This window comes from Oryza brachyantha, chromosome 5 (assembly GCF_000231095.2).
Source record: "Oryza brachyantha chromosome 5, ObraRS2, whole genome shotgun sequence".
Classification (NCBI taxonomy): Eukaryota; Viridiplantae; Streptophyta; class Magnoliopsida; order Poales; family Poaceae; genus Oryza; species Oryza brachyantha.
This window is the reverse complement of record NC_023167.2, coordinates 1586723-1611891: the sequence shown is the minus strand read 5'-3', so window position 1 is coordinate 1611891 and position 25169 is coordinate 1586723. Positions and strand designations below refer to the sequence as shown.

General features: G+C 41.2%; 3 protein-coding genes across 3 annotated transcripts; all 3 read right to left on the bottom strand.

The window, feature by feature from the left end:
* Positions 1 to 3587: 3587 nt before the first annotated feature.
* On the bottom strand, positions 3588 to 6617 carry LOC102709077 (S-adenosylmethionine synthase 1). Its single transcript, XM_006653955.3, has 2 exons — positions 6498 to 6617; positions 3588 to 5069 (listed from the first exon to the last, which is right to left on the bottom strand). Exon 2 carries the CDS (start codon positions 5057 to 5059, stop codon positions 3869 to 3871), a length of 1191 nt encoding a protein of 396 aa, XP_006654018.1. The 5' UTR covers positions 5060 to 5069; positions 6498 to 6617; the 3' UTR covers positions 3588 to 3868.
* An 8980-nt stretch (positions 6618 to 15597) lies between these two features.
* Positions 15598 to 17322, bottom strand: LOC102705721 (peroxidase 5-like). The gene is made up of 3 exons (XM_006654903.3): positions 17008 to 17322; positions 16500 to 16824; positions 15598 to 16322 (listed from the first exon to the last, which is right to left on the bottom strand). Exons 1-3 carry the CDS (start codon positions 17227 to 17229, stop codon positions 15871 to 15873), a joined length of 999 nt encoding a protein of 332 aa, XP_006654966.1. The 5' UTR covers positions 17230 to 17322; the 3' UTR covers positions 15598 to 15870.
* A 5210-nt stretch (positions 17323 to 22532) lies between these two features.
* LOC102705434 (peroxidase 5-like) lies at positions 22533 to 23978 on the bottom strand. The gene is made up of 2 exons (XM_006654902.2): positions 23678 to 23978; positions 22533 to 23602 (listed from the first exon to the last, which is right to left on the bottom strand). The coding sequence occupies exons 1-2, from the start codon at positions 23900 to 23902 to the stop codon at positions 22814 to 22816; spliced, it is 1014 nt and encodes a 337-aa protein (XP_006654965.1). The 5' UTR covers positions 23903 to 23978; the 3' UTR covers positions 22533 to 22813.
* Between the last annotated feature and the right edge of the window lie 1191 nt (positions 23979 to 25169).

The following is a 25169-nucleotide window of genomic DNA, read 5'->3' as shown; positions in this document are numbered from 1 at the left end:
TGAGTAGTTAACGTATGATTAATGTGTAATGATTATTTTAATTTGAAAAATAGATTGTATGATTTTCCAAAGTAACTTTTTTTCTATGTTGTATCATCTTTTACGGCATGGTTTATAGTTGTGGTACTTGTAAAATTCAATGCACTTGATTGATTCATCAAACTGTTGACTTAGCTTCTGCCAAGATAACAATATTGAATTGGTCAAATTATAGGAGATTGGGGCCACTAGGGATCAATGTTGACTGGCAAGGCTTAGACCAATATCCCCAAGAGAGCATATTGGTGATTAAAGATAGATCATTTATGCATTTCTACAGCCTTTCTTATATGGATAGGTCAATATCGAACATTTAGATGATAAAGTATTGGTGTGGGCACCACCATATGTTAGATTGAGAAGGAAAGAAGTTTAACAAAAATTGGGGTCATATTTGAAGTTAAATTGGGTTAGTTTTAGCATTGACCATGTTTTCTTCATGCATTTTTAACGGTTCATATGATATTTTATTTCATGCACTTAAATAAAGTAAGAAGAGATTGGTAATGTTTTGACAATGTTTTATTTTAAGATATAGGGAGTTCCTATAAACCATAACATATTATAATTACTATATAACATGTCACTGCAATGGTTGCGTTCGTTTCATCGGATTATCGTCAGATTTTACACAATTTTTACGTGTATATTTTTCAAACGGCTAAATAGTGTGTTTTTTGAAAAAGTTTCTACATGAAAACTCATGATCCTATTTTTTAAAGTAGATTTTAACTTTATAATAGTTGATTCTATCATTTATACTATTAAATAGCTATAAAAAATAGATAAGTTTTTATCCTTAATCTTTCATCCTCAAAGGACCGCAACCATTAACTTCAAAATTTCTATTAGTGCTATGTATTGATACAATAAAACCTAAGAACTTACACATGGGAATTAATAAAAGAATAATATATGTTTTGCTCTGGATGATTGTGGGGCTGGTATCCCCTGCAATACTGCCTCGCCTCTACGGTACCGTAGAGAGAACTGACTTAGATCGTGTTTGACAGCGCCCACAAATTAACTTAAAATTTTTGTTTTTCGCGTACATATTTCTCGAACGGTTAAACATGTATTTTTAAAAAAATTTCTATAGAAAAGTTGTTTTAAAAAATAATATTAATCTATTTTATATTTTTTAATAATTAATTAATCATATACTAATCTATTATTATGTTTTTCGTGCTAAATAAGTTAACTTATCACCACATCAATGGAACGTAGCCTTATATAGCATATAGGACCTACAGGTCAGTGAGAAAAATAATACTCTATGCATTAATTTTTGAGATATAAGTAGGAGAGAGAGGGGGAGGGAAATTGGTTGGTGTGGGTGAGGTGGCAGGCTGAGCCGTTGAGGTAACCACACCGGTGCTGGCACCCGGTTTTATTTGACTGACCAAACGCGCCGTCGGCTTTGGTTGGTTCACATGCCACTGCTCTGCTCTGCTCTGCTGTCGCTGCCCCCTCCATTTCTCTCCTCTTTTCTTTCCCCTTTTGAGTTTGGGCACAATCAAAGCGAAAAGTTCTTGAAATTCTTTATTTTCAGTGCTCAGTTGTGCTGGACAAACAAAAATATATATTAGACCTTCTTAGTTATTGCTATAGTTAGTGTCTGAACTTCGGTTTAGAGTCTGTAAATGACTGCATTTTTCTTCAGACTGAATTTGGCAGATTTGATGTTTTTCTCCATTAGTTCTTCCAGTCCTGCCAGCTCTATTTTTTTAGGAGGAAATAAATATATATGTTTGGTTCGTTTAGTTAGTTGCATGCTTGGATGGTAGAACAAACAGACACCCCATACGATGAAACTGTCCTGAAATGATCATAATAGGAATGAAAGATAAGAATAGACAGCCATGAGTTGGAGATGGCACATCCAATCCAATCATGGTTTGCATGTGGGTTAGCTCTCCTGGTTCTGACTTTTTTTTAAGTTCATTCTAACTCTGCAACAAGCTTCAAGAGAATGTCTTGTGTTCAGTTCAGATTCTGTTTAAGCTGACGGCGATTATTGTAATTGAATCTTTTCCATGCATTATTATTCAGAAAATCCAAATCTCTCGTTGGTTGTCAGCCCCTTGTAGATTGTTGGAATTTTGGCTTATGCAGATGTTTCCTGGGAACAAAATCAAGTGTTTGATACTACAAGCTCCAAACGAATGCGACCGACAAGTGAGAATGTACTATCTCTTTGTGTGGTTCTGAATCACACTGACAGGGTAAGAGTGTACTTCTACACTATATATTGACATATTGGTGATGACACATGCTCTACCATATGTGATAACTCTCATATCAGAGCATTTCTTGATGATATATCTAATGAAAAACAGAAAACTGCGTACTCATAATATAAAACTTTCTAGCATTTGTCTATATTCATATGAATGATAATAAATCTTGGCATATAGATAAACAATATATAATGATCAATAGAAGAATCGACATAGCTAAAAAGACTTGCAATATGAACGGGGAGAGTAATATTTTAGTTGTTTCTGGATCTCCTGTTCTTGATAATCTTTTCCTCTATATTGTCCTTGCACCTTTTGTATTTGCAAGTATGGATATTAAGCTCTACTTAATTTTTTTCACCCAATGCTTGCTTGCACATACATAAAGCTAATTCCTCTTTTGCCTTTTGTGGTAGTACATCAGTGCTAGTAAAGTCATAATTGTTTAACTTCATGGTATTCTTGTGAGACCAGCAAAACTTGTCATGTCCTCACATGGGCATTTTAGGAACCAAAATACCACCAGATTAATTCACTCAGATGGAGAGCTTGCTATATACCAAGTTACAGGTGTCAATCTGGGATGTGTTTAGATCATTTTTAACATCTGCAAGTTCATCTTATTGTGCAAGCACTAGCATGTAGTGCTGGATTTCAATCTGAAACTAAATTGCATCTGCTGCGGCCCAAAGACAGCCTTATGCTTCGTATGGCCTATGAACATGAATTAGGCTATGTCCAACATGAGCAGCATCAGCAGCAGTCTGATGAAATCTTTTGCAAATCACCATGCAGTGTCACCCCTAAGGCAGTCTTAGTTGTCATAGATATACCAGATATTTGAACAAAGATTAGAAGCGACAAGTGACAGACCCAAAGCAGACCTAACAAGGTTCAGATAGCTCAGCATGGTTGGTAAACCAAAAGCATCTTCTTAATACTCAGAACTATAACAAGTTGGATTGCCAGTGACTTGGACAACCGATTTTATGGGGATGCAGCATGAGCTGTCGATGAAATGGACAGCTGACCTTGTTAAGCATTCTGAGCTGCTAGTGACATCTGAACCCTTATTAAGTTGATCACCAACCACCACCAGACGTCTAACATCTAACATGTGTACAGCATCAATCTACAAGTCAGCGGGGGCAGTCACAGCAAGAGTCCTGAAGGGTGTGCAATACAACATCATGAAAGAGTTTCAGCCAACATGTTGTATTCACAAGGCACATGATAGGTCACTTCCAGCCTCAGCAAACACATGCACTAAGCACTGATAGATCATAAAGGGATCACATAACATAGGACAGGATAACCAAAACATAGGAGGTTTTCATTTCTTCTCGAAGTAGCTGTAGCATATTTCCTTCTTTGACCATTACAAAGCATCAAACAGTGAATAACAGATCATAAATCCTCCTCCTCTAGGTAAATATCCAAACACAATACCCTTACAAGTACTTATTATTAGGAGAGTAACGTGCATGGGTATAAATGGTAGCAAGGGGCAAGGTTAAGAATCACAATGCTGTGCGGAGAGGAAACAAAACATCATAATGGGATAGGGCAAAAGCTTCCGGAAGGGAGCTTTAGGCAGAGGGCTTCTCCCACTTGAGGGGCTTCACCACCTCCCAGGTGAAGTCTGGGTCGTCCCTTCCGAAGTGACCGTAAGCCGCCGTCTTGAGGTAGCGTCCGTTGCCACCTTTCTTGAGGTCAAGGTTGATGATGATCATGCCAGGCCTGAAGTCGAAGTTCTCCTTCACAATCTTGAGGATCTCCTTGTCAGGGATCCTGCCAGTGCCGTATGTGTCGACAAACACGGACAGTGGCTCAGGGACACCAATGGCATATGAGACCTGGACGATGCAGCGGCGAGCAAGGCCATTAGCAACAATGCTCTTGGCAGCTTGTCTTGCAATATATGCTCCACTGCGGTCGACCTTGGTCGGATCCTTGCCAGAGAAAGCACCACCACCATGAGCTCCCCAACCACCGTAGGTGTCAATGATGATCTTCCGGCCAGTGAGACCAGCATCACCATGAGGTCCACCAATGACGAAGCGACCAGATGGGTTAAGGTGGAAGATTGTCTTCTCATCAAGGTACTGCTCGGGAATGACAGGCTTGATGACATGCTCCTTCAAGTCAGCGGCAATTTCATCATTGGTGACTGTCTCATCGTGCTGGGTGGAGATAAGAACGGTGTGGACACGGACAGGAACCATGGCACCACTCTCGTTGCGGTACTCAACAGTCACTTGGGTCTTTCCGTCAGGCCTGAGCCATGCGCAGGTCCCATTCTTGCGAACCTCTGTAAGACGAGCTCCGAGCTTGGTAGCAAGGACATGGCTGAGGGGCATCAACTCAGGGGTTTCATCAGTTGCATATCCAAACATGTGTCCCTGGTCACCAGCACCAATCTCCTCAGGACGTTTGGTGAAGTGGCCGTGCACACCCTGTGCAATGTCAGGGGACTGCTGCTCAATGTTCACAAGCACCTTGCAGTGGTCAGCATCAAGACCGACATCAGCTGACACGAAACCGATGTTGCGGCATGTCTCCCTGACAATCTTCTCATAGTCGACATTGGCCTTGGTGGTGATCTCACCAAAGACCATGACCATGTTAGTCTTGGTGCAGGTCTCACAGGCAACCTTGCTGTCAGGGTCCTCGGCGAGGCAGGCATCAAGCACAGCATCTGAGACTTGGTCACAGAGCTTGTCAGGGTGGCCCTCATTCACGGACTCCGAGGTAAAGAGGAAGGTATCAACTGCGGCCATCTTCTCCTATCTGCATGAAATAGCATTTCACATACTTTAGACAAGCGAATAATCATGGATACAATGGGTGAGTTGAGCCTATAATAAGAAAATGAATCAGTGAAAGTTAATGTGAAGTTACTCCAGGAAAGCCAATAACTACAAGTGATCCGTAGAAATGTTTTCATAACACACTGACAGCACAATGTGGAATCTCAGCAAAAATTGTATGCACAACATAATTCGTCCAATTCTTTTGATGCAGCTAACAGGAAATACAAAAGAATACAACAGCAGTAAGCAAGCAATCTCCTTTTAATCTTCTATAGCTCATGTGAACCAAGCTGTTGTTTCATTGGCACCTGACAAGAGCACAGTTTTGGACTAAAACATCTCCCTACAAAGAGTTGATTAATTTCCGAAGTTTATTGGCAATTGCTTGGTATTTATAATAACATTCTCTATAAGTGCAAGAACTAGGCATATAGCACAAGGAATCTTACCAAGTTTCTTTCTACAGGAATGAGCATAAATGCCTAATCAGTTCAGCTGCCACTACCAATTGTAACTATCACCTATACCACTTTTAGAGATAAAAGTATTCTGGAATGAAAAGAGTGAAATCACTGGCTAGCATTTAGCGTATCGAAAATACTCTTTACATATATTCTTTATTTAAAGACAGCATCATAAGTCGTAAATAGATGTGCGGCAACTATCAAGTGCATAAAATGAGCTCCACGTCCACAACTAGCACAGGACCGTATCGATCTTATTGGCACAATTAAATTGTTAACAAGTTTAAAATCTAACTTTTCCATTTTCGTTTCTTTTATGAGAACTCCAACTTCCATGACCAAGGGGGTGACTGGATTCTACTGCATAACAGTCAACACACCTGACAGCTAAAGATACATACAGTAGCACTAAAACACATCTCCAGCATGCTATTCATCAAAAGTAATTTGACAGTATGGAGGTAATAAAGATCTCAAGGAACTCATCGTAAACCAGCATCTCCATCCCATCTCTAAACAAACAGGGTGACTATTGAGTAACATACACGACAGACAGACAAGGGAAACCATCCACATCCAGCACGATATCATCATCAAGAAAAAAAAAACAGTAGCTTTACCATTCTACCCCGAGTAGCAAAACAAAACCCCTATAATTCCAAACGAGCAAAAACAAAACAAAACGAACAAATAAATCTACTTGCGAGCTTAGCATCGCAGCCAAAGGATCATCCTTCATCCACACGGGAGGCGCTCAGATCCCAGCCAGCAAGTGCAGCAGAGATCCTAGTAAAAGTGTAAAACCCTCCCCTTTCCAGCACCAAGAAATGAGAGAGAAAACCCTGCGGCGCAGACAGCAGCGAGGAAAGGGAAGGGGAGGGGAAGGGAAGGGAAGGCAGGGCGGGGGACGGGCGAGCGGGAGGAGGAGGGAGGCGGCTCACCTGCGGCGGCGGCGGCGGCGGAGGAGGAGGAGCCGGGCCGATCCGATCGGGGGGAGGAGGAGGAGGAGACGGCGAGGTGAGGTGAGGTGGTGTTAGTGAGATCCGACCCGGCACGGCGAGATGGGCCGTGGCACGCGGCGGCCCATTTATAGGCGAATGGGTGGGGTTCGGTCGGGTCGGAGTTTGGGTTGGGTGGCGGACAGCGACCCGCACCCACCACCACCACCACCACCAACGCGTAGTAGGGCCACTGACGAGGCGGGCCCAGTCCATCGGGGAGGCGTTACCCGGGGCCGCTGACGAGGTGGGCCCAGCGCCCCGGGGGCGGGGTGCTTCCGCTCGCCCGCCACCAACCCCCGTTGGGCCCCACCTCCCTCCCTGCATGGCTCAGTCCACGCGTGTTTCGGTCTGGGAAAATTAGTGATGATTTTTATTAAACGTGAATTTCACAAAACTCTAGATCAACCAATCGCAAAATTATATATTTTAAGGTTGTGTATAATTAAACTATGGTTTTAGCACCAGAACTAGAGATTTTAAGCTCACGACATAGTACATCGTATCACAGCAAATTTAACATCAGGTTATCATAAAACTACAGCTTTTTTAAAGTCTAAAACATGTAGTTCTACAATAAGTTCATCACTATAACTTAAATAATATAGTTTTGTGAAATAAATTGTTGCTACATAAGTACTTTTATGACACGTATCCTTAAATATGTAGTTTTACGATAATTTGATCGAAATATATGTAGCTTTATAAAAATTATTTTTATTTTGTTTCTGTTTGGTTTAATTAATTAATTTAATATGATTTTAGGTACTAAGCGAGAGTGCATCTCTACCGGTTAATTAAAAAAAACACAGAGACAAATGGGTGCTTCTCTACCGGTGCAGAAGAAAGAAAAGGGAGTGCACATGTACCGGCAAGTTTCGAAGTTACCACTGTATGTACTAATCTGGTTTTAGTCAGGGCAGAGAGTCAACTTCTCTCATAAACAGTGGGAGTATGACACGGTTCAAGTGGCATTACAACTTGCTCCTTGGTTTATCGCCTCATTGTCTTTACGGATTACATCGGTTACATGATTTTCCATGCAATAAATATATAGGTCGTACTATCTCTGTTTTTAAATATATGAGAATGCTGGTGTCGTTTGGATATAAATATTAACAATTTATTTTATATGTAACTATTATATTTTTTTTGTTATGGCTTGCTTTTGTAATTTGTCATTGAAGGTAGTTTGAGCGTGACTTATATTTCAGCATATTTGTATTAAATTTAGATGAATAGTCAAATGTTATATTAAAAAAGAAAATAATCTTTTAAAAAATAGGGAGGGTATTTACCTCCTATTATGTTCAAAGCAAAACTTTGACTATCCATATCATTGTCACCGTTTGGCTTACGCTGATTATAAGATGTACTACCTTACCTTCGTCTCATAGGAACTCTATTTTTCGATTTTTTCAACGTTTGACCATTCGTCTTATTTGAAAATTTTATAAAAAACTTAAAAAAGTTAGTCACATACAAAGTACTATTTATGTTTTATCATCTAGTAAGAATAAAAATATTAATCATAAAAAATTTTTAAATAAGACGAAGAGTCAAAACATTGTATCAAAAAACTGAAATTGATCTTATTTCGGGACGGAGGTAGTAATTATTTATTAATGGTCAAAATTTAATTTAAGGAAAATATTTTACATTTGTACTTAGCTATTTAAGAATATAAACTATGATAACAAACCCCATAATCATCTCCAAAATCAAAGTAAATTCAAAATTTGACTACAAATTCAGTAAAATGGCTTGTAAGCTAAGGGGCAAACTTTGGAGGTGATTATTGCTTTCAATAGTAATATAAGAAATTCTATTGCATATTTAAGCATCTTCAAGACATATTCAAACATTACCTACTCGATATTTCCAAATGGCCACACTCTTTTCTTCATGTTGCATGTATCCATGGCCAAAGTGCATGTCAGTGGGTTGACTGTACACATCATATGGTAAACTTATAGTTATAGGTCACTAATCGCCAAAGTAATAGCTCACTGATCACCATACTCAAACATTGCGATATGAGTTCCGTTACGGTACTAAGGCCGCGTTCGTTTGAGCGCCGGTTAACTTATCCCGGCGTGGAAAAGACGGTAATAAATTAGTACTTGATTAATTAATTCTTAATTATTTTAAAAATATAAAATAGATTAATATGATTTTTTAAAACAACTATTGTATAGAAAATTTTTACTAAAAATACACCGTTTAGCGGCTCGAGAAACGTGCAAGTGAAAAACGATAGAGATAAGGTAACTAACCGGGGGGTAAACGCAGCCTAAGTCATCTTTGTCATAATTTAGCTTGATAATACAGGCAGACGACACTGTGCCCATTTTAAGTGTTCAGAGGTCTCTATCTCTCCATTTAAATTGGAGATAGATACTTCTCATCAAATGAAACTTAGGCAACACTAAATATCGCATCTGTGAGTGTATCTCGTACTTGGTATAGATTGGTTGTACTAGCTTCTAGCACATGCATCAGATCCTATACTACATTCTAAATGACACCTTAATTGGTGACAAAAAATGCAAAATGCCAGCCTACCACAAATTGAACCGTCGTTCCGTCTATTTTCGCGATTATCTTGATGATCTGATATGAATCATACGTGTGACATAAGTAAAATTATTATAGACCTATAAAAATAGGGGCGGACTCCCGTGCATTTTACTAGTCATACTGTTAATATATTTTTATCGGACGACTGTAATTAAATTATAATAGTAGGTGTAGTAGTAGAAATTTAAAGAAGTAATATCGTTATTTTTATTGTGATCTTTATTGTAAAGAAAAACAAAATTACAAATACTGCTAATCAAGTAATTAATAAAGTACAAAAATACTCTTTTTAATCAGTAGCTAATATTAATTCTACTGATAGTATAATACTACCAATAAAATGCACCGAAGAGTTACCAAATAAAAATATGTTATCTCGACAAATTCTCAACTTTTAGTTTATTTGTGTTTACCTGCGCTGACCTTGTCTTTTTTGGCTAATCCAGAGTCTCAGGAGAAATAGTCTGCCTTTTCTACTCTACACATGCATATTTTGTTATTCATCCATTCCTGTCTAATTTGTCATGGATCAATCTGGATCATCACGTGTTTCACGCGGCATGAATTCCATCAAATCTCTTTTGATTGATCTTGGAATGCTGCAGCTAGCTGACGAGCAGTCTGGAAGTTCCATTGATTGCTCCATCAGGCTACTGATAGATTATCATAATCTGTTGCTAGTTTTACTCTAATTCAGAGAGAGTATTTTCAGTAGTCATGAATTCAGGAGGGCCAGCAACTGGAACTGATGCTGGTGGAAGATCCCGGAATCCACCAGATTATAGTCTGGAGTTTTGGAATCGTAATAATACTGGAAGTATCATATTACAGATGACATGATGCCACGTATGCAACCACCAGATTATGTGGAGTGAGTCATTGTGCATCTCAACGACCACCTCTCATCAATTTTGGCTGCAAATTGACCATTATATGAATGCATGATTTGACAAAAAAAAGTTGCAGGCGTCAGCCCAAGCTTCTCTGAACATTTGTTTTCTTTCCCTTTGTCCAATGATCCACATGTAAAATGGCTCAAAAGAATTAGCAAAAGCAGCTATTTGAACTTTTTGCTGTTCCTTCCGAGAAGATACAGAAGCTCCAGAGGCTCTGCATGTAAACATGTATGGAATCTACAATTGTATTTCAGAGTTCACTCTTGAAACTTTTTTTCAGAAGTCGTCTCCAAGCTAAGGTAATCAGTCTGGTGACTGGTGTTGCGTAGCTTTAGTTAGGTAGCATGAAAGAAAAGAAGAAAACCCTACTCATGAAAGTACACTTGTAACCAACAAACAGCAAGAAGTTCACCTACCAGGCTGGCTACCAAACCAAACCAAATCAGATATTCAGAGAAGCTGGCAATGGACCAGCAAGCAGTCAAAACCAATGTCAGCTTGACCACCCCTCCCAAAAAAAGAAAAGAAAAGAAAAGAGAGCCAAATGCTTTCCCTGCATGGGTGAATCAATTAGCAAGGTAACAACTAACAAGTGACCAGTGATGAAGATCACCAAAGAAAAGTATCAGCATCCATCACCATTCAGAAAATCCAGAGAAAAGATTTTGGCAGAGTTGGAGCAGGAGCTCCAAGAGATCCTACTCTAACCCACTCTCACCAACCGCATATTCATCAGCCCTGTCTTATTCAAACATCACCCAATGCTAATCAAGGAGGCTAATTAAGCATTTCTGTCTTAGTCATTGAAGCTGACATCTCACTCAAAACTGAACCACTTACTCCCCATTTGTCACTCGCATACAAGAAGCCCAAACAATGACTTCTTTCCTGGGCTGCTTCTTGATTTGAAATGGGCCAATCACCCTTCAGGGCCCAATTAAGTTTGGGCCTCATTTCTCATGGGCATTTATAGGCCCATCCACTTTTATGGGCCAGTATCTTAACTCAAAGCACCAGCCCATACACGATAATGGGCTGGATCTTGTCCATGCTAAACACACACCTAAAAGGAAAAAGTCTAACAAAGGTTCCTGAACTTGAACCCGAGTTTATTTTTCGTCCTTTAACCACAATAGTGTACCCCTAAACTTATAAAATTCATTCAAAAAAGTCCCTCGGCAGTATTGACGCATTTTATTGACCGGTTTTGCTGATGTGGCGTCCGGTGGGTCCCACGCGTCAGGTTATTTTAAAATTTTTTATCTCTTTCTCTCCGTTCCTCTCCTCTCTCATTTCTATCTACGGTGGGCGGCGCCGGGCGCGGATGGCGGGCGACGACCGGCGAGCTGGGTAGCGACGGGGCACGGATGGCGCGCGATGGTCTCGGGAGGTGGCGGCGACTAGTGAGCTGGGGTGGCGGCGAGCAACGGATGGCCGGCGACGGCGGCGGCGACGACCCGCGAGCTAGGGTGGTGGCGGGGCGCGGATGGCGCGCGGTGGCCTCGGGCGGCGGCGGCAGCCGGTGAACTGGGGTGGTGGCAGAGCTGGGGCGGGGCTCGGCCAGTCGTGGACGTCGTACCTCGCCGCGCTGCTGGGACGCGACACCGACGCGCTCCGCATCGCTGTGCCGGCGCTCGCGGAAGGGTTCAACCTGCTCGACCCCATCGCCATCGTCGTGTTAACTCCGCGGTGGCCATGTCCGGCGCACGCCTCACGTCCATGCTCAACACGCGTTCAGCCTGTTCGACAGCAGCGACATGCGCACGCATCCTCCTGCTCATCTCCGGCACCCACGTTGGCGGTGGCGTGGCATCAAGCCATCAACTGCAGAAATATCGTTGGCGCCGGAGTAGATGTTTGAGTGCAAGACCTGCAACAGGTAGTTCCCGTCCTTCCAGCCAGTGTGCAAGACCAACACCATTTTCAGTAGATAGGAGCATTGCAATTTTCACCATTATCATGCAAGGTGAAATGTGAGTAATACTAGTATGTACGTTCTTCGATTCATAGTCTCATCCAGCTCACAATGAATTCGAGAGCTAATACTGAGATGCAAAATTCCTCTCAGAATGCGTATTTACATTCAGAACTGCTAATCATTCAGAATTTTCAGAGCTTGAGCAGTTGATGCCCTCTTGCAGTCTGAGATCACTCCAAGAGAACCATGCTGACGCCGATGAGCTCCCTATGGAGCTCGCCGACCTTCTCGTCCAAGACAAACACCTTCTCCTACATCTCGTCGCACCGTCTCCTCGTGGAAATAACAGTGGAGCCTAGGCATTGGCGCCCCGCCGCCCCGGCACGCTGCATGGCTCGGCCGACGGCTGTGGCGACGTCAAGCTTGGACATGCACAGCATGCCCCTCCTTACACTACCGCTCGTACTCCTCCTTGACCTGCCTCTGCACCTCCTGGAGCGCGCACTCCCACAACGCGGTGCCGATTTTGCCGTACTGCCGGAGGCCGTCGGCGCGACGCCGACGGAAGCTGCGTGGCGCGCGTTAGCGGAACGCGAGAGCAGCGCCGAGGGCCCCGGTGGTGAGCATGCGTTAATACATGGAGTTCTGGCCGCGGGGTTCTCCTTCTCCCACTTCGACGCCGGTGGCGGCCGGCGAGCTACACGTGGATGGCGGGATGACGAGCGATACGGACTGCCGCGCGGCGGCGAGCACGCGGCTATGGGCTGTGAGCGACGGGAGAGAGAGAGGAGAGGAAGGGAGAGAAAGAGAGAGAAAATAAAATAACCTGACATGTGGGACCAATCGAACACCACGTCAGTAAAACCGGTTAGAAATGGATCAATACTGCCAAGGTACCTTTTTTAAATGGTTTCACAAGTTTAGGGGTATATATTTCTGATATTTCGGTTAAAGGATGAAAAATAAACTCGGCTTGAAGTTCAGGGACCTCTGGTAGACTTTTTCCCACCTAAAATGCTAGCAGTATATGGGCCAGCCCATTTGTGCCATTGTCTAGGCCCAACCAAGTTGCTGATGCATCTTCCATCTTTATTTTCAACAGAGTAAATTCCCTTTAATTTTGGGGGAACATTTAAGAATTCGCCACTATAACATGTGAGCCCTAATCTACATGCCATATACATATAAATCTTATACTATTTCAACTATTAGTGGGGTGTCAAATCCTCCCATTTTTTTCAATAAAAGTGAAGTACTAACAGTAGCAACAAAGTATTGAGCAGCTCACTCAAACTATAAATTATGATCGGCAATATTACGGTATCTTTTACTTGTAGCGGTAGTAGTGTAGTAAATTTTATGTCTAACTATGTATTTTTATTAGTATATTAAATATTTTTATTCTAAACTTTTGTAAGATATTTTTACCAATTTATCAATTTTAAAATGATATATGACACACAATTTTATCCTAATGTTATATATTTTAGTTCTAATTTTATCCTTATAGAATTTTTACTACGCTACTCATGGGTGTAGTATAACAAAATCAGATCCATTGGATCTAAAGTAATGGACGGCTTACAATAATTTATGGGTACCTTAAAAAATCCATTATGATACCTCCTGGTACTATAAATAATTCTCCCTCTCGATACTTATGGGTTGTTTAGATGGGGCTAAACTTTTTAGTCTTATGTCACATCGGATGTTTGGACACTAATTTGAAGTATTAAATATAAACTATTAATAAAACTCATCCATAATCTTGGACTAATTTGCGAGACGAATCTAATGAGCCTAATTAATCCATGATTAGCTTATGTGATGCTACAGTAAACATTTGCTAATTATGGATTAATTAGGCTTAAAAAATTCGTCTCGCGGATTAGCTCTCATTTATGAAAATAGTTTTTTATTAATCTATGTTTAATATTTTAAATTAGTGTCTAAACATCCGATATGACTAGAGACAAAAATAAGTCCCTACAAACAAATACCACCTTAGTCACACACACGAGTACAAGCTACAGAAAATAGTATAGTTCTTTAATTCTCTTAGGGAAATAATATAATCCATCTCTAATTTGTTAACAATACGACAGCGAATGCGATGCATCGAGATCAAGGAAAGAGTGTGCCTTCAGCCTTCACGGTGGTCTGAGCTTTTCAATGGCGATGTATCTGTGTCGGCTTCTGCAAATTTTAATGGATATTTCATCGGTGAAAGACTGAGGATCAAGCATAATTAGCATGGTTGGTGGCCAGGAGCTGTTGTGCTTTGCAGCAGTTCGTGCTCAAGGTTTTTCGTTGACAGCACAAATATTTTTTTTCATCTCTGTATCAAGATCGACACTGCAAGAAAAAGGGACACCCGACCTGTCCTAATTTCTAGGTCAATAATTAATCATCGATTAGATTGCATCGTCGATTCTTCTTTTCTTTGACACGTAGTCGCAGTTGTACCTTCTGATGGTAATTTGGCACACACACAAGCATGTATTTATGTCAAATCAGAGCTGAATTTACAGCTGATGAGGCAGTTCAGAAATGGTATTTGCAAGGAAGCTACTCTGTACTTACTGCAAATCAAGAGAGGTAGCTTGTTGCCATGCACACAAGGAGTCACATCTGAATGGTTAATTATGCTTCCAATCAGTGTCAAAGAGAGATGAAAATATCTTTTTATTCTTCTTATCCCTACAGAGATAATTAACCTTCGCAAGACTGATGAGAGTAGTACCGTTTCCTTTCAAATCTAATAACTATTTTCTCGAGTAAAATCTGCTGAAATGCGTGTAGGTTGTTGGATCAAAATCAGGCCATCCAAATCACTCACATCCTACTCGAAGTCGAAGACTAATGACCATTGGCTGGCCTCACTTATTCGTCATCCTATCTCTTAATTAAAAGAGAAAAAAATAGGAGGATTATATTAGCTGGTTTAATTTAGTTCTATATGAAGCAATTATATGCACCTGAATTCTAGCTGTATTTGTAGGAGAAAGACGGCGTAGGAGCTAAAATGTGGAGCATAGCAGCAAAGCAACTTTTAAATTTGCATCATTTTCGTAACGAAAAGAAGGGAGAACCACCATTAAATTGTTGGATAGGGGAATTAATTTGGTGGCTAGTGCTCTGTCACAAGTCGAAAATTTGATGAATTAGGTGAAAGGCAGCGTGTTCGGGCTTCCACATCCCTGGGTTACAAAATTCAAATGATTTGAAATTATCAATCAAATAATCAATGGATATCCGATCTGATATATGCTTAAAAACAGAAAATGTGGTAGATAGCAACTAAAAATTCACATCCAATCTTTACTCAAAGAACAGGAATAGCAGGGACGGGTCTACCACCCGGCTACATCAGGCGGTCACCAAGGCTTGTCGTGTGGATGTGCAATAGAATTTAAATGTTTTTGATGAACTAGAGGCAAAGAAATTAATTTTATAACAAAAATATCTATCGTATATTCTCTCTGTATTTTAATAACGTTGTTACTTTTAATACATGTTTGACCATTCATATTATTCAAAAATTTTGTACAAATATATACAAACGTGTATTTTATTAAATTCAATCCCAACGAAATAAACGATAATTACGTAAACTTTTTAAATAAGACTTAAAAATGTTACCTAGATCTATCAATGAGGAATATTTAGCACATATTTTTCCTCTTTGATTCACCATATGGTCAGAAGCACAATTTATTTTGCCCAATTGGCACACTCACCGTCAAAAGGACAAAAAATAAAACAGAAAAAAAAGGAAACAAAAGTAGTATACATCGAATCATGCACAAACTTATGAAAGAAAAATAAATCAATGAGCCTCGTATGCATGCATGGCAGCAGGGCAATTGTGTGTAGACCGACGTACTGATCGAGTATTATAATATAACGTAATTAAAACACATCACGAGTTCACCCTGGAGCAGTTGAGTCGGATCTGCCCCTCGCCGCCGGTGAGCACGTCGAGCTTGCTGACCTTCACCAGCGCGGCGGCGAAGCGGCCGAGCCACAGGGCGGAGTGGCCGGCGTAGAGCTCGACGAGCGCCGCCGTCTCCGGGGTGTCGAGGAGGGCGACGTCGGAGGCGAACGCGACGTGGCCGGCGAGCACGTTCTTGTAGTACTGGCTGTCCATCACGAACGGCGTCACGTCGTCGAGCTGCACCATCGTCGGGTCCTGCTGCGCCGCCGTCTCCGGCGGGCACTTCCTCATCATGTCCGCCGCGTACGCCGCCGGCATCGCCGGGTCCGTCCCGTACGTGCCGTAGTACTTGTACAGCCGGTTCGTGAACGACGAGCAGTGCGACGTGCCGATGGAGTGCGCCCCCGACAGCGTCACCATCTCCTCCGCAGTAAAACCTACACCACCACCGTCACGATTATTAACATAGCATTAGAGCTGCAGACATCAAATCTAAACATAAATCAATAAACATTAATAATCGTTTGGATGAAACGATTGATGTGATCTATGATTCAATAAGATCATTACAAACTCATCTACAACAAAACAGAATCGTGTATATATATATACACCTTTTGCGGTGAAGTTTTTGAGGAGGTCTTTGGCGCCGAAGTCCGGGTGGGGGACGTTCGGGAGGACCTCGTCCTCCTTGGAGACGAGGCCATCGCGGCGGCCGGTGGGGATGTCGAAGTCGAGTCCGCCGGCGAGATAGGCGCTGTCGCGGGCGGCGAGGGCGAGGATGTCGGAGCAGGAGACGGTCTGCGGGCATGCCTTCTCGAGAAGGTCCTTGGCGTCGTCGACGACGTCGAAGCCATCCAGGCTAGGGTTGTTCGGCTTGGAGTCCCTCTCCGCCTTGCTCCCCGCCGTCGACTCCAGTAGCACCGACGCGTCACACCCCTAATCAATCAAAGAGTCACACACACGTAGCTGCCTGTGAGAACACGTGGCACGGCAAAGGCATCCACGCAGGCACATAGCTGACTAGTATGCCACATGGCATGCATCGCCGACGCCGACTAGAGAGAGCACGTGGCTCGATAGGGTACGTCCATATATGTATCAGCGGGATACTGTACGCACGCGGACGAAGCAGTCGTGGAAGAAGAGGCGGATGAGGTCGGCCGGCGTGCCGGGCCCCTTCTTGAACGCCTTGCTCACCGTCTCCCGGACGATCGCCTCGGCCTTGGGGCACGACTCGGCGTAGAACCCGACGGACAACCCGTCCGCCTGGACCACCTCCGGCGACGACGACATCACCAGCAGCAGAGCTAACAGCGCGGCGGCCGGCGGCAAGGGTGCCATTGGTGCAGAGATCGAACTCACTTAATCTCAGCTAGCTAATTAAGCTGTCTAAAACTGAAATGGCCGTGATCGAGACACAGACACTGGGAAGGACAAAGAGGTGTATATATATATGTACAGACGATGGTTCATGGCGATCTATCGCCATTGATTGGTAGCTGCCACGTGAACAATTCATTCCTTGTGCGAGATGGATCGCAGTGTCATCGAGTTGTTGGAGAAGGCCGGCAGTTGTGCTGGGCATATCGGCGAAACAGACACCCCTGAGCTAGCTGAACTCTCAAGCTATCAATTTTGTAGGAAACTTGTTCTGAATTCTCAAACTTGTAATTAATTGTTCGAAGGGATCGATAGGCAACTGAAATCTATTCATATTCGATCTCTCCAGAAAAATTAAAGCAACTATAGAGAAGAGGACTACTCTATCTATACAGTTAGCTTTTATATACAATGGCTTAATTTTCGCGCTATTAATTAAAGTGCGAAGTTGGACAATCGAAACTACTTTCCTAACCAGGCATGAGCTGATAAGAGCAGGTTCAATAGGATAGCTAACTACTGGCTCTAATTTAGCTATAGTCAATTTAATAGCTAATTCATATAATAGTCACCTATAAAACATATACTACTATATCCCACCTGTCATACACATATTATATCTTGGAGTCTATGTTTCAGTTAGCTACAAATCTCGATAGCCCGTTGCTCTTCTCTCTACTCACTTATCTTCTTAAAATATGTTTACAGCTGGCTTATAGCCTGCTATTGTACTGCTCTAAGAGGTTTCTAAAATATAAAATATAAAAATCTTTAGAGTTAGCCTGGCTATGCATATGTTAAGAAAATAGGGAAAATTAAATATGAGAAGATTGTAATGGGTTGATTGAAGAAAATATGCGTAGAATTTAATCGGGAGGATGACGTGAAATTAATTGGGAAAATTGAGAACTTGTTACTATATTTTAGGGTGGACTTAATAGATTGTTTTGAGAGAAAAAAATTAAAATGTATGAATTAGAGCAATGCTAAAGAATGTCACCAAGATGATGGATATAGTGCAGGTGTCAGTACACACCAACTTGTCGATTGAACCCTACCACGCAGCGAGAATTATATTGCCCGGGAAATCTCTAGCTTTAATTTTTTTTAATTCGTTTTCGTAACAAGTAGCTAGCCAGCACGGCACTTGCTTTGATCATTTACTTAATCAAATTGACACCTTGATCATCAATCTATATATTTTCTGGCCTGCTGGTTGGTGCTCCATGTCCGTCGTATCTTTGCTTTAATTTATGCTTGCGTACGAACAACATGTGTATATATGAACGTAGCTTGCTCGTAAGTAATAATGTATTTTCTTCGGTTCCATAATTCTTGGTGTTTTTAATAACGATACCATCTCTCCAGAAGATATTTTTAACTATATTTTTCTACTTTAACATATAAATATAAATAGATATTTAATTTTAAGTTACTAATAGAAATCTAATGGTTTGACTTTCATACTATCGAAAACATCAAAAATTATGGAACAAAAGGGTAGTTAAATTGTATTTTCTTCTATTTTCTTTGGTCATAAGAATGTTGTGTTTTGGATAATATTTAGACAAACTTTTGAACCTTTAGCCATTTATAATTTTTGAAATGCTTAATTGGCTTATAAGTACTGTAAAGTTGGAAGAGCTAAGCCATCTGTGAACAGACAACATGTTCGATCTTGTGATCGTCTCGTGTTAGCTTTGAATTTGATCTATATATAATGCTACCCATCCGTTTAATTGACACACCCAAAAACAATGTTTCTGGAGGTGCTTTCTGCATTCGCATCGAGAGTAAAATTTTTCACCCATCATGTTTTCATATGGTAAAACTTTCTAGTCCTTACTAGATTTATCCATTGATGAATATATAATATATATATATATCTAGATTAATTAATATCTATATGGATATAGTGAATGCTAAAAAGTCTTATACCGTGAAACGGAATATTATATTAGCTGTAGGACCCAAATCATCCAACACTTTAGCTGCATTTATCAACTAATATGATGTAAAAACAGAACTCAACATCGACCCCTAATGATAACTTCTCCATTCCCCAACACGATGATTAGATCGATATGGCCTTGTACTTGTACCCTTTTACAATATGCATCTCCTTTATGGCGTCAATGTTGTGTCGCATTGCTAGTCTATACACATGATTCTTATCATCAAAACTAATATAACTAAATATAACTAAGAGCAATTTTACAGTTCTTGAGAAGATAACATGATGTACCAAAATTTTGGTGTAAAATTTTGATACCTCTTGGTACCTAGATACTATGAGGTATCAAATTTTATACTAAAATTTTGGTACCTCTCAGTACCTCCTCAAGAACTATAAAATTCTCCATAACTAAATACCACTACTCCATTTTATACAGACATCAGTAGTGTACAATTGGTTCAATTATTGTATCTTCTCAATATAATTGGCTAAGTTTAATAAAAGCTTTATGTTTAAAAACATCCTCGCCCGGTTACCCTATTACAAGCCATGCCCATGGTCACTTCCCATGGCAACAACTCGAACACCTATAACATAAAATCTGTTTTATTTTTGGATTCTGAAAAATCGTTATATGGTTTGTGCAATTAGAGTTTTTTTACTATTTTTGATCAAAAAATACCCTAAGGTACCACACTTTTTAGTAAAAAGTGTGGTACCTTGAGATACATGGTACCTTAAGTTACTAAAAATTTGTACTAAAATTTTTGGTATTTTGAGGTATTTTGTTAAGAATGTTAAAAAAGCCTGTGCAATTATGTTACCAATTGGTGACATATATGCTGCACTACTGCACAAAGCACCATGCCTCTAGTGATGTGGTCTTTTCCTATATGAAAGCTTAGAACACAATAAAACCTTATGGAAAAAAAACAATAGATCACACATTCACACCTGAAATAGAGGTGACACATCAGGGGTGTCGACCACGCTAGGAAGCTAGCAACAGGGAAAAGAGAAAAAAAAATGTCTCTATCTCATCTTGTATGTATTACTTGTGTACTACCTGCTGCTAAAATGACCTTTTTTATGATAATATAAAAATGAGTGCCCCTTTTGTAAACTTTCTTATCGGGAAAGGAGAGCGAGAAAATGACATCAAGTTAGAGATCTACTGACATGGCAACGAAAACCAACGGTTCAGATTGACCCTAGCCGCAAACCGATGGCAGCCGATTAATCGAATTAGAGCAATTTTAAATCATTGAATACTGCGGAGAGGTACCAAAATTTAATGTAAAATATGATATCTGCTAGTACCTAGATACCAAGAGATATAAAAATTTCAGTGTAAAATTTTGATACCTCATGTATTTTCTCAATGACCATAAAATTGCTCATCGAATTAAAACCGATTATCACGAGCACCACCAGGGTCAATACATTTGCGCTGGCGAGTTCCTTTCCAGGAGGATGCCGTCTGACCGAATTTGCCATGTGATTGCTGCCACAAAAATCAAGATCTATCTAGTGTAATTAGGGAGATATAAAGCTAACATCTCCTCCAAAAAAATGCAGCAATCATGTCACCAAACTCAGACTGCAGTTGATCGTGATGCAGCTCGTCAGTTGCACAAGAAATGGGTCTTGGTTCATCCGATCAGCCACGCATAAGATTATTACATCGATCTCAGATCATCGATCATTGTGTCTGTATGCAATGGTATGTTCTGTACTTTTTGGTCTGACATGACGGACAGGAACAGGACATGATTGTCGCGAGATTATTACTCCAAAACAAGTCATCAAGATTCTCGCGAGCCATAGGCATCCTTTAGAACGGAGGATTTTATGAATATTTTTCTGTCACAATTGAAGTAATTAATGTGAAATTGCTGAAATTTTTTTACGTTTTGAAGTGTTTTTTATTTACGTATTCCGATCCCATTCCAAAAAAATATAAACATTTTTTAAAGTTGGTTAGCAGATATTAAAACTAAGAGAAAATAATTTAGTGTCATCCATTAATAATGGATGAATATATGATATGACAAGTGGACGTAAGAGCATCTCTAAAAGAATGTTAATATTTTGCATTCTAAAATTTTGTATTAGGTTCATCTTAAAAAAATATTTGACATAAAAATTACACCACGTTACAGTAAAAATCTAAAAACGAATAACTTGTATTAGAAACAAGTATTCTTACTTCAAATTTAGAACACAAATGAGATAATTTTAGGCATGTGTAAATATTAGGAATGTATTTGGTAAACTGTTGGAGATATATTTTCTAGCTCAATTTCTAAATTTTAGTTTAAGGGTCAATTTTAGACATCTTTTGGAGATGCTATAAGGTGGGAAGAAATTTGGACGAGAAGGTGCTTGGTTAGACAAGTTATTGCTATGAATATTATATTGTGGAACAAATTATAAATGTTAAAAATATTTATATATTGAAATAGATAGAGTAAAATAAAAATATATCAACATTTTAATGATTTAACTAAAAATAGGTTCAAACTCGAGATCTCTACATGATATTATTCAGATTTACATGCACCGCCGGGTTGATGGAAAAGGGCGGCCAATACACTGAATTTCTCCGCTGAATTTGATTAAAAAATATCACTGAACATATTAACTATCAGACATAATTAGCTAAGCCTTAATGTTCAACAGCCCATAAACCATATATAGTCCGGCCTTGTTACAATTCATTGTGGCCAGATTAACTCAACATATGGGCTAGTCGTAACGTAAGATGGGCCAGAATATGTAGATATATCAATAGTCCTCAACCTTACAATAGAACCTTTTCTTCATTTTATTAACACAATGAAAACTATTCCATTCCTAATACTTAACAATAAACCGAAATCTTTTCTCCGTTTCTGATTTGAACAAATAAAATCTTTTTTTATCTTATCACAATATATAAATGCCAAAATTTGCTACAGGCATCGAAAAAACACGTAATTAGCCAATGGACACCGGAAGATCACGAATTTGCTACAGGGCACCATAAAAATGTGGTAATTAGCTACCGGGCACTCTGGCCAATTTTTTATTATTTTCGGAGTTCAAATTTTTAAAAATGACAAGATTGCCCTCGGTGGCCAAACCGTTATGCGCCTTCGTCGCCGCTGGGTCGCCGCCATCGCCGCCTGCTCACTCGCTCTGTAGGCTAGGGTTCGGGTGTGGCGCAGCGCCGAGACCAACTGGGTCTGGTTCGACTAGATCCAGTCGACATAACGGTTGGTCATCGAGGACAATCTCGTCATTTTTAGAATTTTTGACTCTAATAATAATAAAAAATCGGCTGAAGTGCCCTATAGCTAATTACCACACTTGCCTTGCAGCAAATTCATAATCTTACGATGTCCACCGGCTAATTACGTGTTTTTTTATGTCTTGTAGCAAATTTTGCCTATATAAATATTTCTTAATCACATCTTGACACACGAAATTTAATTTCAATTAACTACGTGGTACTAACCAATTGGAGTATATGACATAAGTATAAACCAGATGTGTTGTGTAGAGAAGAACTAACTATAGTACTATGAGCTTAAATGGAGTTGACTACTAGTAGGGTTTGTTGACCGCGAAGCACTTCTCCCTAATCTCTCCCTCGTCGCCGGTGAGCACCTCGACGTTGCCCATCTTGACCATGGCGGCGGCGAACTTGACCTTGAAGACCTTGTCGACGGCGGAGTGGAACTTGACGAGGCCGGCCGTCCAGGGGTTGTCGAGCAGCGTCTGGTCGGAGTGGAGCACCACCTTGTGCGCCAGCACGTTCTTGTAGTACTGGTTGTCGAACGCGGTCGGCGTCACCGGGTCGAGCGGCACGGTGGTGGGGTCGTTCTGGTCGTCGGTCGCCGGCGGGCAGCGGTACTTGAGCTGCTCGGCGTAGGCCGGGTCGATGGCCGGGTCCGTCCTGCCGGCCTCGCCGCTGAAGTTGTAGAGGCGCTGCGTGAAGGAGGAGCAGTGGGAGCGGCCGATGGTGTGGGCACCGGAGAGGGTGACCATGTCGTCGGCGGTGAGGCCCTTGCGCGCGAAGCTCTCGATGAGGTCGCTGACGTTGAAGGTCGGGCCGGGGACGTTGTTGACGAGCACCTCGTCGGAGAGGGAGACGCGGCCGTCCCGGCGGCCCGAGGGGACCGGGTACTCGATGCCGCCGGCGAGGTAGGCGGCGTCGCGCGCGGCGAAGGCCAGGACGTCGGCGCAGGAGACGGTGCGCGGGCAGTGCGCCTCGACAACGGCCTTGGCGTCGTCCACGACGTCGAAGCCACGCATGCTAGGGTTGTTCGCCACCGAATCCTTCTCCGCCTTGTTTCCCGGCGTCGAGTTGATCAGGATCGAGCCGTCACACCCCTGAACCGATTAATTTAGCAACTAATTAATCCGTGATTACTTAATTTGCTAATTAAGAGGTGGTTAAGTACGTACCCTGACGAAGCAGTCGTGGAAATGCATGCGGATGAGGCCGGCGGCGAGGCCGGCGTCCCGGGCGACGGCGCGGCGGACGGCGTTGCGGACGATCTCCTCCGCCTGCGGGCAGCTGTGCTGGTAGAACCCCACCTTCAGCTTCCCCGCCGGCGACGCCCCGACCACGGCGGCGGCCGCCACCACCACCACCCATGCAAACACCACCAACCACGGCGACTTCTTCATCTTCTTCTTCCTCTCTTCAGAGCAACACTGATCGATCGATCGATTGATGCTACTACCTACTGATGATCACTAGCTGAAATCGATGGATGGATGGATTTGGAGATGGAAGACGACGATATGGAGTGGACTGGTATATATAGGGAGGCTAAAGTACGTAGTGGTTGGGAGTTGGCGCGTGTGCATGCGTTCTTGAGCTGCACCCAGTCAAACAGCACGACTCAATCTTAATTTGCATCAGATCGAGCTACCAAATTAATTAATTAACCTCTCTCATGCATACTGATTACCGCCTCCGTTTCATAATATAAGATGTTTGATTTTTCTAGTTGCAACGTTTGACTATTTGTCTTATTTAAACATTTAGTACCAATATAAAAAATAACAGGTCATGCTTAAAGTTCCGTTGATGATAACAAAGTAAGTCACAAGCAAAATATATAATATTTCTATAATTTTTAAATAAGATAAATGATCAAACATTGTAAAAAAAAAATTAACATCTTATATTATGAAACGGAGGAAGTATTAGCAAAGGCCAAAAGCTAATCTGTAAAATTTGATTTGTTGTTAAGGAAGCGTGTTAGACGCGTGCTTGAACCTGTCCATGGACCTTGGGAGCAATATGTTCCAAGGTTTAGCGAATCTCGATGCGTGATGGACGGCTCGATCTTGATTGATGATCACGTGTTAATTCATATGTCCATCCATGTGTGGTCTAGGGACGAAGAAAACTTCCAACTTTGGGTCGGTTGCAATGGGAAAGGGATATAATATAATATAATATAATATAATATAATATAATATAATATAATATAATAAAGTATGCAAATTGTATTGATATATATATATATAAAATAAGTTTTATTATATATGCTTGGAAGGAAGAATTGGTAATAGATTAGCTAGCTAGCTGTACATCAATTTGGTAGGCCCACAAGAAGTGTAAATTAATTATACCGTACCACATGTGTGTCACCATCTACCTAATGTTGCTCAGACTTTGTAGTAACAAATCTGCAGCAGCACAATCATTTGCGTAAATAGGACATTAGAAATGGACAAAGACGTGTTTAGGTTACTTGTAAAACATTCCTAAACGACTAAAGATCACAGCCTTTTGGTTTGGATCAATATGATAAAATTTGACATGGTCGATGGGGTGACCGGGACAAAGTCGTGTGAGTTTAGAGCATGGATGATGGTACACATGTGCAGCAAGTGCTTGTATATTACGTTTTCCTATGTTTACCTTTTGGCCCTGAAGTTA